This window comes from Buteo buteo, chromosome 5 (assembly GCF_964188355.1).
Source record: "Buteo buteo chromosome 5, bButBut1.hap1.1, whole genome shotgun sequence".
Taxonomy (NCBI): domain Eukaryota; kingdom Metazoa; phylum Chordata; class Aves; order Accipitriformes; family Accipitridae; genus Buteo; species Buteo buteo.
Genome location: NC_134175.1, coordinates 19377352 through 19392333, shown reverse-complemented (window position 1 = coordinate 19392333; position 14982 = coordinate 19377352). Strand labels below are relative to the sequence as shown.

General features: G+C 33.8%; 1 protein-coding gene across 2 annotated transcripts in view; it reads right to left on the bottom strand.

Annotated features, from left to right (window-relative positions):
• Positions 1 to 14982, bottom strand: part of GLS (glutaminase) — a 69106-nt gene that overhangs the window by 30086 nt on the left and 24038 nt on the right. For both annotated transcript variants that reach the window (XM_075028015.1, XM_075028016.1), the window contains exons 7-12: positions 13399 to 13457; positions 5798 to 5830; positions 5478 to 5536; positions 4256 to 4322; positions 3644 to 3694; positions 1033 to 1209 (exon numbers count right to left, since the gene is read on the bottom strand). In XM_075028015.1, coding sequence (XP_074884116.1) covers positions 1033 to 1209; positions 3644 to 3694; positions 4256 to 4322; positions 5478 to 5536; positions 5798 to 5830; positions 13399 to 13457 — 446 coding nt within the window. The remainder of the gene's footprint in view (positions 1 to 1032; positions 1210 to 3643; positions 3695 to 4255; positions 4323 to 5477; positions 5537 to 5797; positions 5831 to 13398; positions 13458 to 14982) is intronic.

Here is a 14982-nt window from a genome sequence, read left to right as displayed (position 1 = left end):
GAAAAGTGTTATTACTTATGTCTTTTTAGATAGACAATAACCTGAAGCACAGTTCATGGCAATCCGAGGTACACGATCATAAAGTTTTTTGCTCTCAGTAACACAGAGATTCAGTAATACAGTGGAAAAGATAATTTAGATCTATTATAAAAATGCAATTATGACTAAGCAGTACTACACAAGTGTATCTGTCATGAACAGTTTGCGACAAGGTAGTAGTACAAAGGTATACATGTAAAAAAAATACTGACTGGAAAAGGTAAAAACCAAAAACCCAGGAAAACAGAAGAGTCTGTCCATGAAATCATACAATAACCTACCTATTTACAATCTGGTTAAAAGTACTGCATGAAATCATACAATAACCTACCTATTTACAATCTGGTTAAGAGTATTGCTTTTTTCCAATAGGAACTAACATGTCACATATCCTCATAGCTCCGTAAGCAATAACTTTTAGGTCATGCAAAGTGTCATAATCAATTTTATATGAATGCAATAAGGAAAAACTAAAACCACTCAAAACAAAATGCTGAAAACACAAATAACATGCAGTACATCTTGAAATACTTACATGTAAGAAACATACTGCTGGAAAATAGAAGCATGGTACATATACTGTGTATGACAGCCACTTTTACAACACATAAGGACAATTCATGAGCCTGAGTTCCTGAAGAAAAAGCAACTATCTGCAAAGGCAGTTACGCTGCTTCCAGTTACATCTGCATCATGACCTGTTTCTGTCATGAACAGCCTTTCTTATGGGACAGTATTTGTGTTTCGACATGAAAAGGATTCCCAAATGCGAAGTGGCAGAGAATAGTAAGTGCTATAAGGTGTGTGGTACTAATAGTGCCATGAATCCTAGGTGAGATTTTCCCATATGGTGGGTTCAATTTCTGAACAATTCATTTAACTTTCTCCCTTCTCCCTCAGAAGCAAGCAAGCAAGCAAGCCCTGGAACATGGAAAACAAGAGCACAGATTAATCTTCCTGGTCACCTATAATTAATATATGAAAACTACTTACATGGAAGGCAAACTGCCCTGAAAAGTCATACATGCCACAGGAATGCATTAAACTCAAGGTATTCCGGACTGCTTCAGGACTCAGTACTCTTTCACCAGTGATTGGGCAAAAGCCACCATTAGCCAGAGTTGCTGCCATCACACTTGCTGATTCACATGTTACTTCTATTGAGCAGAGCTTATGAAAAAGAAATAGAGATTATAAGAACCGATAATTCTAGCACATCAAGGACAACTACAGCAGGATCAGCAATATGTCTCTAGAGAAATAATATCTCATACAATAACCTGTAGCATAACATTCATTACAGATGACGCTAGTAGCATCAATTAACATAGTCTGAATCTTCCTACTATAAAGATCCCAGTGACAGTGTTTGTAAGCCCTCTTAATAGTTTGGAACAGTATTTTTCATGGGTTAGTGTCTCTGCTTGATTCCTCCCCCCACCCCCCTTATGTTCCTTTGAGAGGAAGAGGACTGGAAAACAATCTCAGTATTTTTCATCTGCTTGAATGGCAAAGCCACAGAATGACTGGTTTTTTTTCCAATTTGAGGTTTTTTTGTGGGGGGGGGGTGTTTCCCAAGCCTTAGAAGACCCCACACATTATTAAAAGTACATTTTAAAGCTGCAGACTCTAGCACATGCAAGTCTTAATGCCAGCACTTCCTGCTGATGCAGCCTTATTTCACCTTTCTCTCATATATAGTTTATGATATATTAATGATACGACCACACAATAGCTTCTCCCAGGATCCCTGCTTCAGTACAGACTATACATACTTTGGTGACACATCAGGAAATGTGATATGATGCCATCACCTGATGCTGCCTCATTTCTGCAGAAACCAAAAGATAAGCTGGTTTCAACCTAAAACTGAAATGCTACTCTGAAAAGTAAACAAACTAGTGCTTGTATTCTTGCTTTTGCCAAACAGTCATTACATGATACTTCAGGAAGTTACCTAAGCCACGTTTGCATGAGTAGTTACTACCTGGAATTCTTATTTTCCGGGTGCCAAACTCAATACATCCTAGTCCAACCAACTGGAGTTGCAAATCAAGAGATTGTCAGAGACGCATCTAAAATGGCAACTGTGTTTTAAACATATGAAGTATTACATAATATCACCTACTTTGAAAAAAGTGTTCCTAGGTTCTCAGTTTAAGCACCTGCATTTTGTACCTCGGTTCTCTAAAATGAGAATAATCCATCCTCACTTTTACAGAGATAATAGGAAAGTAAGTTTATTCCTGTTCAGAAAGTTTCCAATTACACAAGGGAGGAAGGAGCATTACAGAAGACCCAAAGAAAAGAAGTAACTAGCCTTTTAAGTAGAATCTGAGTAGAGTGTTGGAAAGTAAGCGTTGTACAGTGAGAAGAAAAGAAAACAGAATTACCGCTCGTGTATGAGCTGCACTTTTTCTGAGTATGGAGTGGGAAGGGGATTTTGCAAGGGAAAAAAAAGAATGACACGCAGTTGTGAAATTACAGATCATCATGTATGAAAATGACGCCAAAGTAAAATACATCAGAAAAGTTAGTTTGGGCATTTCTTAACTTATGAATAGCTTTGCACTCAGAAGCATATCAGGACTTGAGGCAGTGGGATAGGAAGCATTTAAAAAGCATGTTTAAACAGTAAATAAATTATTAGTTTTGTCCTGTAATAACAGACATTCAGAGTATTAGCTTGTACCTGGTTTCCAACTGAACAAGAGGTCAACTAAGGCTAATCACATATACCTTACTTCATAAACAGTCATTTGATCCAAAGATTAAAGCAGGTGCATCCCAATAGAAAAAAAACTCAGATAAAATTTGCATTTTAAGATGTATTGTTTATAATTTGCATAAGTAAAGGCAAGTCTCACAAATCAAAACCAGATTCATTTTGATAACTAAACTCTGGATTATTTCTTTTTTTTTTTAAACTATCCCAGATGGACCAAATCATTAACACAACTTGAACTGCCTCTTTAGAACTACATGCTGCAGAGCTAACCGAGTTGTGAATGTTTTAATATTAGGAAACCCTTACTGAGGAAATACCTCACACTTGCCAAGTTCTCATTTTGTGACAGTTGCAAATAACTTGCTGAAAGTGAAAAAGAAAAAAAATGGGGGAGGGGAGAATATATGTGACTAGATTGTTTGTTCTACCCATAAGCATTGATTTAAACAAAAAGGAGGTATTACTTTTATTTCATTTATAACACTACCCTTGAGCTTACAATAGAGCATGCATATACTATTTATTTACACATGGAGTTTAAATACTTCACAGTACAATAAAGAGCAGCAACCCAAAGAAGCAAAAGTATTTTGTCAAACTCACTGAAGTAATACAAGACATTTTAAGCTTCTAACTACTAGTGTTTTAAAGACTATCGCTAGTTTGCATTAGCAATAAAGACATCTAAGTACATCACCTAAAAAAAAGCAAATCTAGATACATCAAATGTACATCATTCATTTCCAGAGTTTAAACAGAAGCTGACAAGTTTAACTATATGCCATTAAAGCTTTCATATCTATGAACAAATCAGCTTCTACTGCTTATAATACTAATTTTAAGTCTATAAAGAGTCTCAATTTTGAAGTCACTTACCTGAAAATAGAAGTCTAGTATAGCAACCATATCCGTGCCTTCAGGAAAGCACTGAGGAAGAAAAATAAAGAGAGTCTTTAAAGTAAAATTATGGTTTGGTTGTTGGGGGTTTTTTTAAATATCTCTTTTAGAGACATAAATTAAGCTATATTCTTGTCAGCATATTAAGCATTAGGCAGATTTTAAATTAAAAGTTTAATTAAATGTAACAAGTAGAGATATTAAATCACATCAGATTTAAAAATAACAGTGCAGTGAGATCAATAAGCTAGGTATTAAAATATTTTTTAGTACAGCTTTCAACATCTTTAAATCAGCAAACTGCAAAATGCATCTATTCTAGAGTCATCTGAACAGCACAGATTATGCATTTTACAACAAATAAAACAAATTATCATGGCTGTGATACAGAAAAAGAGATTACAGGTGTTCTATTAGAATTACATAAGTATCACTTTCTAAATGACAGCATTTTGAGTAACAGTATGAAAACATATACAGTATTAGAATAATTTATACCCTACTGTACATTAAATAAATTAAAAGTCTTCATAGACTATGAAAAAAACCCACCATGCAGCCCTCAAAATACAATAAACAAAAGAGATCAACCTTTTTTTCTTTCAAGTAATAGCCGATTGCAAAGTTTCTATCTCCACTCTCTCTTTCAGACTGGAACCTTAGAATAAAAAAAAAAAACAAAACAAAAAACAAACAAAAACCAAGACAACACGTCAAACTTTAAAAACACCACTAAACTTCACAGACACATAATGTAATTCAGTAAAACTGCATGTAAAGGATACGTTACTTCTGAACACAAACATTCTACTAAGAGGACAGAAGTTGCCATAGAAGCTTATCCCAGTACACCCAGTTGGAGTGAATTAGTTTTGACATCCAAATACACACAGTACTGGTTACCTACACATACATAAGCTGACTTGGCGATAAGGCAAAATGTAAGATCCTACTCTTGGAAGCGTTTCTAAAAAGGCCATAGTGGAATGAAACATCCCACAACAAGCTGTAGTGAAAGGGTCATTCACTGACAACCCTGACCAAACTAGAGAGGAATCTGAGGATTGAGTTGCAGGTCAGGTAACAGCCAGACTGGTGGCTGCCCTGTTTATCATGATGATTAAGTTAAGGATGAAACCTAAAGGAGGAATCTGTATGATGCAAGGGTAGGTAATTCTCTCCTGTCTGGTTCCTTCCATGGTAAACACTTTTACATGAACAAAGCTCAGGAAAAGCACTAGTTATCTCATTCTGCTTCTCTACACGTGCATGCCAACTAGCAACCTGGAAGCAACTCCACTGTATGGAATCTTTATGATTTTCCCTGTGCTGCCTCAAAAAGCTCTCAAGAGTTTTGGAATGCTGTACATTGAGCTAATGAGGGGAACTGTTTTAGAAAAGAATTTAAATATGCAAAGTAAAAAAGCATGAAGAGTCCCAATTGTATAAAATACGCTTTCTAAACATTTGATACACAGCCATCAACATGCAGAGTTTAATTTTTAATATGAATGCCAGGAAAATAGGAGTTGCACTTACAGCTCTCACTGCCATAGCATCAACAGAGCACTAAGACGGAATAATGAAATTTCAAAGAGGTAACCAACACTTCTGTGTGAGATTTAGCCACATTGATGTCAGAGACATGCACAACTTTAGTTCTTGTAAACTTTAAGCCAAAGACACTCTCTAATATTAGGGAGAAAATGATGGTTTCAATGTAAATAGCTAAACTTTGCCATAAGCTCAATACGCCAACTATCAGCTGAGGCACTTTCCACCTGACTTCATTAAGTAAATAAAAAATACTTACGTAGCATTACTGAATCCAACATACTCATTACCAGCCATTTTATTCATGAATTGCATCACCTGTTAGAGACAGAAAGGGGGGGGGGGGGGAAGCATACTAACATTTTCAGACATGAAAGTTATAACTGATGCCAGCCTTACCCTGAATCTTGTAACACAATTTTACAAATGCAATCCAAATCGCTAAATGTTTAAACAACCAAGTACAGAAAAAACCCAAAACACTTGAAATTACTAAAATTTCACTTGCAATTCCCTTGCCAACTTGAGACTTTTACCACTGAATTTAGTTTAAAAAGGAATGTTATAACATTAACTTACGTAGTCAAATTTTTCTGCATTATTTGCTCCTTGCTGCAAGAAAAGAAAAAATAATTTACAAAAATTGTTAACATAAGAAAGAAGTTAGTTCACTTAACAGTATTAGGATTTTTAATGCATATAACTAAGGTATGAGGCTAATTAAGAATAAGGTACTACAATCATTTCATATATTAATGAAAAAATTAAAGTGTTAGATAAGTAAATCTTTAATTATCATTTACATTAAATAATCCTATAAGAGTCTTATCAAACACCTGTACATTGGAAATGAGTTTAAACTGAAAAAGGTATGCTTTATTTTAAGTGCTCTCTATTCAACTTCACACGTTTAGCATAAGTAAATGTAGTAGTTAAAGCAAAAAATACAAAAGTAACTACAATCAGGATAATTATAACAAAACCACTAACTTTTTATAGATTAGTAACCCACAGGTATTCTTATATTACCAACAGAGCTGAGCATAGGAAGGTTCAGGCTACTGAAGTTAAAGTATTACCATGGCTAGCGCCCATATAAGAATTTAGATTGAAGACTTAAAATAAAGTGTTACCCCTTACTATGGAAATAACTGCATTTAATAAAAAATATCTGATTAGATTAATATCTGATTAATGTCCTACCTATTAAAAATGAAACAGAAAAACAGAATTTCACATCATAGAGTACATCATTGTGCTAACAATGTAATGAAAAATCTAAATCCAACTTAATAAGGATGCTAGTGAAACTTAATTCTTAGGGTTGGTTGGTTTGTTTTTTTAAGGAGGACAAGGGGTGTTATTTTGGGGCTTCCCCTCCCCCCCAGTTTAAGAACATTCTCAAATTTAGTAGTTGCCAGGTAAAGATTTATTAATTCTTTACAGGTCTCTGACAGGCGACCTTTCACAAATTCCTATAGCAAGACATTGAAAGAGGGGTGGGAGGTAAAAAAATAGCACATGGTCTACTGGGGGCGTTTTTAATTTTTTGAAGAAGCCAAGCAGAACTTTTTGAGGAAGTTTAAACAGTGGCATCACATATGCAAGTGGAAACAATGTATTTGGAGAAGATGTTTTTATAAATAATTTTAGTATTAAAGATACTCTATTTAGATAACAAAACTCTGTTTAACATCTCAAACAATTCAACACTACTTACACTGTGTTTAGTATGGGAATGGGGAAGAAAGTGGAAAAAACTGAAGCTTTATATCAACCAGTATTTTACTTAATAAAATGCGTAAAGCCAGTCTCATTTCCCACTCTGTATGTGGATTAGGGTGTTGCAGATAATCTTTGAAGCCCATGCATCAGCTCATCTACAAGAGGATGTGCAGTCATTCACGTACGATCACTAGCTGAAAGGAACACCACACTATTTTGTCAAAATTATGCGCCAGTGGTTACCTTATGCTTAAAGGCTAATAATCTCTAGCTAATTTGCAATAAGATAAAAAAATTCATGATACATTTCATCAAAATGTTCCTGTATAATATACCAGAACACAAGTCTTAAAAATTTAACTCCAAATCTGTTCAATGAAAAATAATTAAAAGAAGAAATTACCAACTTCATTGAACTGTTGCAGTTGTCAAAATATTCCATAGATCCTAATGCTGTAAAATATGTAACAACATTTAAACCACAAAAACCTTTTCAACCTTTCAAATGCACAATGAACATCTTTTTCTGGGAAAGTGGGTCAGCATTAGTTATGGGATGCTGCATTGATAATTGTATGGTTAGACATGTATAATAAATTGAAACAAGTTCTTTTGTTAAAAAAAGAAAGAGGGAGAAAGGGATCATGCTTTCTGCAAAAATATAAATACATAATACTTCACTTTTTTTTTTTTCCCAGTTGAAAAAAAAATTCCTAGCTCTTCAACAAAAACCTGGCTTTACTAGCAGCATATAAAATTGGTGGGCATAAGATTCAATGCAAACTTTTCCACATCAACTTGTTATAAAAAAGGTTTCTTTTTAAAATTTACATCTGATCTTGTATTTTGGGAAGAAAATCTTCTGTATACTAACTCAGATGATGTGGTTTTAGTCCTTGATGTTCCACACACTTGTATAGGTACTTTATATCAAACCGAAAAGCATTGTTACTGAAATCAGACTGCTCGTATACCTAAAATATTTGCCTAAGTAATCACATGACCAAGACCTCAGTAGCGATTTAACATAACACGTAACTAAAATGCAGAACTTTGCTTCCATACACATGATGACTAAAAAACCCAACATATTAGTTTCCCCTCTTTCAGCAGCTGACAGAGGTATGCTGCTCCTCCTGAAGAGACACAGAGGCAACACACATTCTATGATTAAAATTCAATTGCAAATATAAAATCCTAACATTCAGAATACTCAACAACTTTTCCATAATAATTTAAACAAATATAAAAGAGACAAGAAAAATTCTGTTCTTGCACAAGTACTTCTTATTTTGATTGTATAAGCCTATAAGGTTGGGGGCAGTGCGACAACACTTCTTGAAAAGCGTTTTTATTTAAGTTCAGATGCAATTCATCTGTCTAGAACATCAAAGGAAACATTCCATGCACTAACTCCACAAACACTTAGTACATTTACTGGAACATATGTTCATATACACACTTACTGTATACATGCTGGTGTGTATATACATATGAAAAAACACTTCTAAATGAATACAAAATGAAACTGAATATGTTAAGATTGAAGCAGTTTGATAGGCAGAAAATTCAAACTTGCAGAAGACAGCTCAATACAATTTTGTAAACACTTAAAACCACAATGGACACTTTGGCTGTCAATCAAATTTGAATTTTTTGACTGTGTCAGGTTTTAGTGATCTTCCCTTTTTTTTTTAATTAAACAAGGTACTTTTATTATTTGTATTTCTACTAGAAAAATATAAGCAGTTGCGTAGGTTGCATGCCTACACATACATAGGAAAGAAGAGACCCATGGGTACTTACCAGAGCTTGCAACAACAAAATCAGGCAATATTTATTAGAACAGTAAATATCAGCCACTTTTCATTGACCGACATTCAGTATTTATACTATTAGACCACATAAGCTCTTACCATGTGTCTCTTGTTAAAATAATTTTTAAATTTTGACTCTAAGCCAAGCTAATAAAAACATCTGGATCATGAGAAGTTTATAATCTTCTAATAATAGAAGATTATTCAAAAATTAATTTCTGGATTTTTTTTAAGCCAAATTTATAATCTAACACTACACTGTGATGAAGACATGCAGGAAAAAAAATCATAACGCTATGTCAGAGTGCAAGAAAACATTTTTTACATTTGTGCATTTTACATTAACTGAACTATTAATGTCTTTATTTTAGTTTTCTGTACTTACACACATTTTTAATTTTATTTGTTAATCTGAGTCTGTTCTGTGAAAACTGGTGTCTTGACTGCTTAGCGTGCCATTTTCAGCTCTGAAATACTTGAGAGCACACTGTCACAGACAGTATTTGACCCACTATGACCAGTACTATTACTATTTCAAATACATGTAAGAATTATTTTTGTGTCCTTCAGGTATTAAATAATTGCATATATGATCAGTGAATACATGTCATTTACATTATCACTACTAGATACTCTATGTCAAATAACATCCAATACACTTGACTCGTCATAAAAAAGCAAGTGCAGAATAATGTGAACGATCTATCCAAAATTAGTTACTACAATAAAATGAATAACCCAGGAAGAGAGAAAACTTCACCAAAATAAAGACAAGTATCTGGCAGAGAAGATCACAACACCAACACATGTTTTAAAGTGGTATGTATGTACATTTACAAATCAGTTTATAAGGAAGGATAACTGGAGTGGGTAGCATAGACCAATTAAGCTAAATCTGTACTATTTATTGTAACTATACTGTCAAATAAACCCAATAAACCACTCATTTTCCCACCCCTCAAGTATTAGACCATAACTGTATACGTTTCCTAATAACTGTATCCTGACAACAAACAGACCCTTGGCACAGCTGGACAGGTTTTTTCCACCACTCTGCCTCATTTATTTTATGATATACCAGCATATTTAGAAAGTTCTTAAGTATATCAGATATACCTCTATGTTTTATACAAAGAAAAGCTTTCATTAAGTTTTTTCAGGGTCGGCAAGATCAACATTTTCATTTTCTTGAACACCAAATTTTTTGCAAGGAGTATGAACATTGTTATGCCCCCCAACATGTCTAAAGGCTTCCCACGTTAATTGATCACCACAGAATACCCCCCCTTCACCGAGCATTCAAGTCTACTGTCGCTGTGTGTAATATTCTGCACGTGGTTGTCAGCACTTACAGGATTTATATAGACTGTATTTGTCCAAACCTTTGCTGTTATACTAGGAAAGCTTTTATCTAGAGATGGAATCTTGAAGCATACAATAAAAATGACTTAAGATTAATCCCTTGTCCTCTGGTGATTCCTTCCACAGCCATCTGCTGCCTTCTACATATGTCGCTCTGAACCCTTCTTCTTCATCTTATTTGCACCTCTAACAGGCTATCCTCCCCAGTTAGTAAAGATACATGAGAGTAGGCAATTGCTGACACAACCACTGATATTCCTGGAGTTGACACGCTTTGAGAATTGAGTATAAGGTTTAAGAAAAAAAACAGATCAAAGCATTAAAATCTATCCATACCACAGGCAATAAAGACTTTTCCCAATCAATGTGATGTACAGAAAGCTGTGTGGTTACAGAGCACTGAATCTGTACTAAATCTGTACAGGAGCTAAATCTTCTTCTTTCAAGCACCTGTATTTCCTTGGAGACTTGAAGAATTTACCATTTTATCTAATATCACTTTTCCACAAACTCCTGTAATTGCCACTCCAATTTTCTTCTGATGACATTATTTGAAAATTGTTATAACTATGTAATTTATGTAACTAGTAATAAGGGCAAATGGCTGTACAATTACAAACAAAGGAAAAGGTCCTTAGGGTTTTCTGAAAATTTTATTTCATCAAAACTGGCCCACAGGATGTCCTTTTGCTAAAGCATTTTTACTGTAGGTACAGGTTTTAAATTGCTGGAACAGTCTGGAGTGTAATGCAAGTACAGTTAGAACAGAGCTGGGAGTTAGGGCACCAAAATGTAAATACATTGTAGTTCCAAGCACATGACAGTTGGAGAATCATTTAAGCTGGTAAAAGTATGACATAGTCATGCCTAAAAGTAAACCAAACAAATGTACGACTTAACATGCATATATGTTTTATTATTATGAGTAGCAAGGACTAAACATAACCTTACAATTCAGGCTCTGCTCCATGGTGCGTACACCAAATTCTTAAGTAAGTCAGAACTGGGTATGTGATGCTAAGAACCCTTTTTTCCCCTAAAATGTTAACATATTAAAAATTCTGACAAAAAGATTACTCCAAGCATCATCTCTTATCCACAAGTAATCGTAATTTGTGTTAGATTCTAAGGGCAGTTGTGTGCAAAATCATGCATACCAACAGCTGCTAAATTCAGTACAATGTATGTAAATTTTGAAAGACTTCTTGTATCAGTTTCTCAGAAAGATAAAATAATGAATATCAAAGGAGGTAAAAGCACTCTTAACAGTGAAATACTGCAATAATCTCTCTATAGCTATCAACATGCTATTATTAGATAGATCTGTCATACATGGTGAATTCAGTCATGCTTAACAACCCCTTAATCTTCTTGGAACTCTAGGAGCCATACACAGTCTTTGAGATATGCAAGTAACACCTCAAATAAAAAGAATGATTGCAGAGGAACTGAGGGCAAAACATGGGTTAATGAAGCCACCTTTTCCAGAAACAAGAAGTCAGCCTCAGATTAGATTGAATATAAATGTGAATTACTTAAATCACTAAATAGTTAGTAGGAATATTGTAGATTGTAAAGCAGTTATTTCACAAAAAATACAACTATTACGTTACTTTTTACATGTGACCCTCTATGTCATTTTATTCAGAGTATGTTTAGTTTGGTTAGTTATTCAAGTGATAAATGGTATCTTAGTGGAAGCAGTACATAAAATAATCTACTTTTTAATCACACTGAAAACAAATAATGGAGTGTGATAAGATATGTGTCCATTAGACGTGCAGTTACCACATGCAAAAATGTTAGTGCAATGCAATACTCTTCATAAGAACATTACAGCAAAAAAAAAAAATAAAAATTAAAAAAAACAGCAAAAACAATCCCCCAACCTTCTAACAAATATCACAATTGCATGCAGTAAACAAATCCATGTTATCTATTCAGAAGTACACCATTTATCAAGAACTATGTGCCTTCTGCAAGAGGCACATGCTTGTGTTTTGCCTTATGACCAGTAGGGCATGTTGTAATAGGACTAACATTTTGACATTTCAGACAAATGTGTTAAGTCAGATTTTAAAATTCACTATTATCCAAGTGAATTTCAATGCTCAGTCAACCTTTAAAAAATATTAAATGTGAATAAATTTACCTGTCATACTTAAGGCCATTTTCTTTCACCTACAGCTATTAAAGATAAATGTCTTTAAGCAGGAGTTCTTACACCTTCTTTAAATATAAAATAACAGAAAATCATGATCTAAGTAATTTTAAAATCAACAACTTGGAAATAGGAGGTAGGAAACACACTGTAGCTAAGGGACTTTGAAACATAACCAAGAAAAAGGCTGTAAACAATATTTTTAGACCTCCAAAGTTAACAGTATTAGGTTTTCTACTTCAAAACTCCAGGGGACTGACATGTTCCCCACAGTCCTAAGCAGGTACCCTTAGAAAAAAAAAATAAATAGTTTTTTTATACCAGTGGCTACCAGAAAAAGGCAGAAAATACAAGTAAGGTATCTGGCAAACATTAGCATTACATGGAATTTATGCCATTTACAACTTCAAGAAATATATTCAGCTATTCTAAGGAAAAATAAAATATAGCTTTCCAAAGTCTCAAGATCATGGACTAAAGATGTTAAGTCATTATTCAGCTGTGGTTTACTCAGTGAAATATGGGTAACTGTTTCCAAATACACTTAATTTAAGAAAGCACATTTAACATCCCAACAGAAACTATGTAACATAGAAGTTAAACATAATTTAGTTGTACAGTATGTTAATAGCGGACACATTCAGTATTAAGACTGACGTGCAAATATAGCTGCATTGTTCCTGTACAAATTATAGTATCTTCCATTTTTTCTGCACAGCAAGAAATACTCTTGCCACTTTATGCTATATAAGAGCATTAGACATTCAGAAACATATTTGAGTGCTATAAAGTATATTCCTGAGGACATACTGTTAGCATTTAACAAGTATGAGGCAATTCTCTCAAGAGAATATCGACTGTTGTGCAGTTAAAGAAGGAAGCAAAACTAAAAATGCTAAGGAAAAAGAGTCTTTCAGCTGCACTGTTACTGTTTAAAAACTGCTAGTCTAATATTGCGTTTGTTTGGATGCGTTACTATTTCCAAAACATCAGAGTAAATTACTGCTAATGAGTAAACTGCCATCAGATATTGCACACATAAAATGAAAACAGTTCATAATCTGTACAAGATACTTTTTCTACACTCTGAGAGAAACTAAAAGTGAACTTTTTACCTTGATTAAAGACGTGATCACAATTGCGCCAGCATTCACCATAGGGTTATGAGGCCTGTCTGTGAAATGAAGTTTTCAATTACAAACATATCCCAAGACGCATTTGTCAAACAAAACCAGTCAAGTGTTTAAGTGAAAAATGATAAATATTAATGTATGTCTTAAAGCTATCATTATGGAATATAATCCTAAATTAAAAATACTGTAATCCAACTTTATATACAATTTTTAAAATTCTGAGCAAAGTATTTTACAGCTTAGAACACACTCAGCCTAATGCTACTTAACAGTCCAGTAAATTAATCGGTTTGGCATTATTTCTTTTCTTGAAAATTTTGAATCCTCTCCAGCATTCCAAGATTTGATCAATGCAACATTTGCAAGTGGAACAACCTCTAAAGGACTTTCCAATTTTTCTTCCAAGTTAGCAAGTCTCACTGATTTTAAAAGTGTTCAAACAGGTCCTTTCAAAAAAAACAAACAAAACAAAACATTTCCAGTTCTTTAATTTACTTATTGCTGTACAGGAATACAAAATCCTGATTCTTTTTAAGAATCAGAAGTTTCTATTGGCAGCTTCTGAAATAACAATTAACTCATCCTCATGAGAATTTAATTTACTTTATAATTGACTTGCATATACCTGCTACACTTGAGCTTTTCTTTTTAGCACTAATCTCTCTATTAGCAGTATTTTTTTGCATTCCCAGTCATTCTTGGCTGCTCATGTGAATGAATCACCTTTTAATTTTTCCTTCTTCTTCTTTTTCCAGAAAGATTTCTGTATCGGCTGTCTTACTTTTCCCAAATACAAGTTTTCATTCATCAACATCTACCTCCTACAGTTATCTTTTTTTTAACTAACATTTTTGCTGTGTCTTTTAACTAGGATGTTGATTCTTGAGGGTTCTGGTGTCTGAAAACCTCAACCAATTCTCAATACTTTAATACTGAAACAGGCTTGAATTCTTCTTTTTATTTGCTGTTACTTTATCTCCAAATCTGAAAAAAATACTCATTTAAAAAATACACAAAGTGTTCACTATTTTTATATATAATACACACACATGCACACTAAAAGGAACTTGAGATGATTGCTTTCTGGAGATTAATCTGATATTCACAGTACATACACACACTTATTCTCCCATGAAAATTACACTAGTCATGGTCAATGGCACCTAGCCATCTATGACTATCAGATCATCTCAAAAAACTAATCATCTCAAGTTCCTTTTAGTATTTTTCAGAAAATCAATATTAAAAAGAACTTTTAAAAAGATCTATTAGCAAAAAGGTAGAACCAATACCTTCTATCCAAAAAAGTAAAGCTCCCCTAAAACACAAACTTAATGTCTGTATACTACTTTTAAAGTTGTTAGTGCAATTCCTTATCTCTCTGAAACAGACTCATGAATTGTTCTGATTTCATCTGATTGTACTTAAGATCCACCTATATTGAACGTCCTGTTCTACTCATGTCAATAATGCAAGCAACTTGGGTCAAATATATTTGACACTCAATTAAAACCAGATTCTGAGTAGGAAAAAAGTAGCATCTCCCTAGCTTCCTAGCTTTCTCTC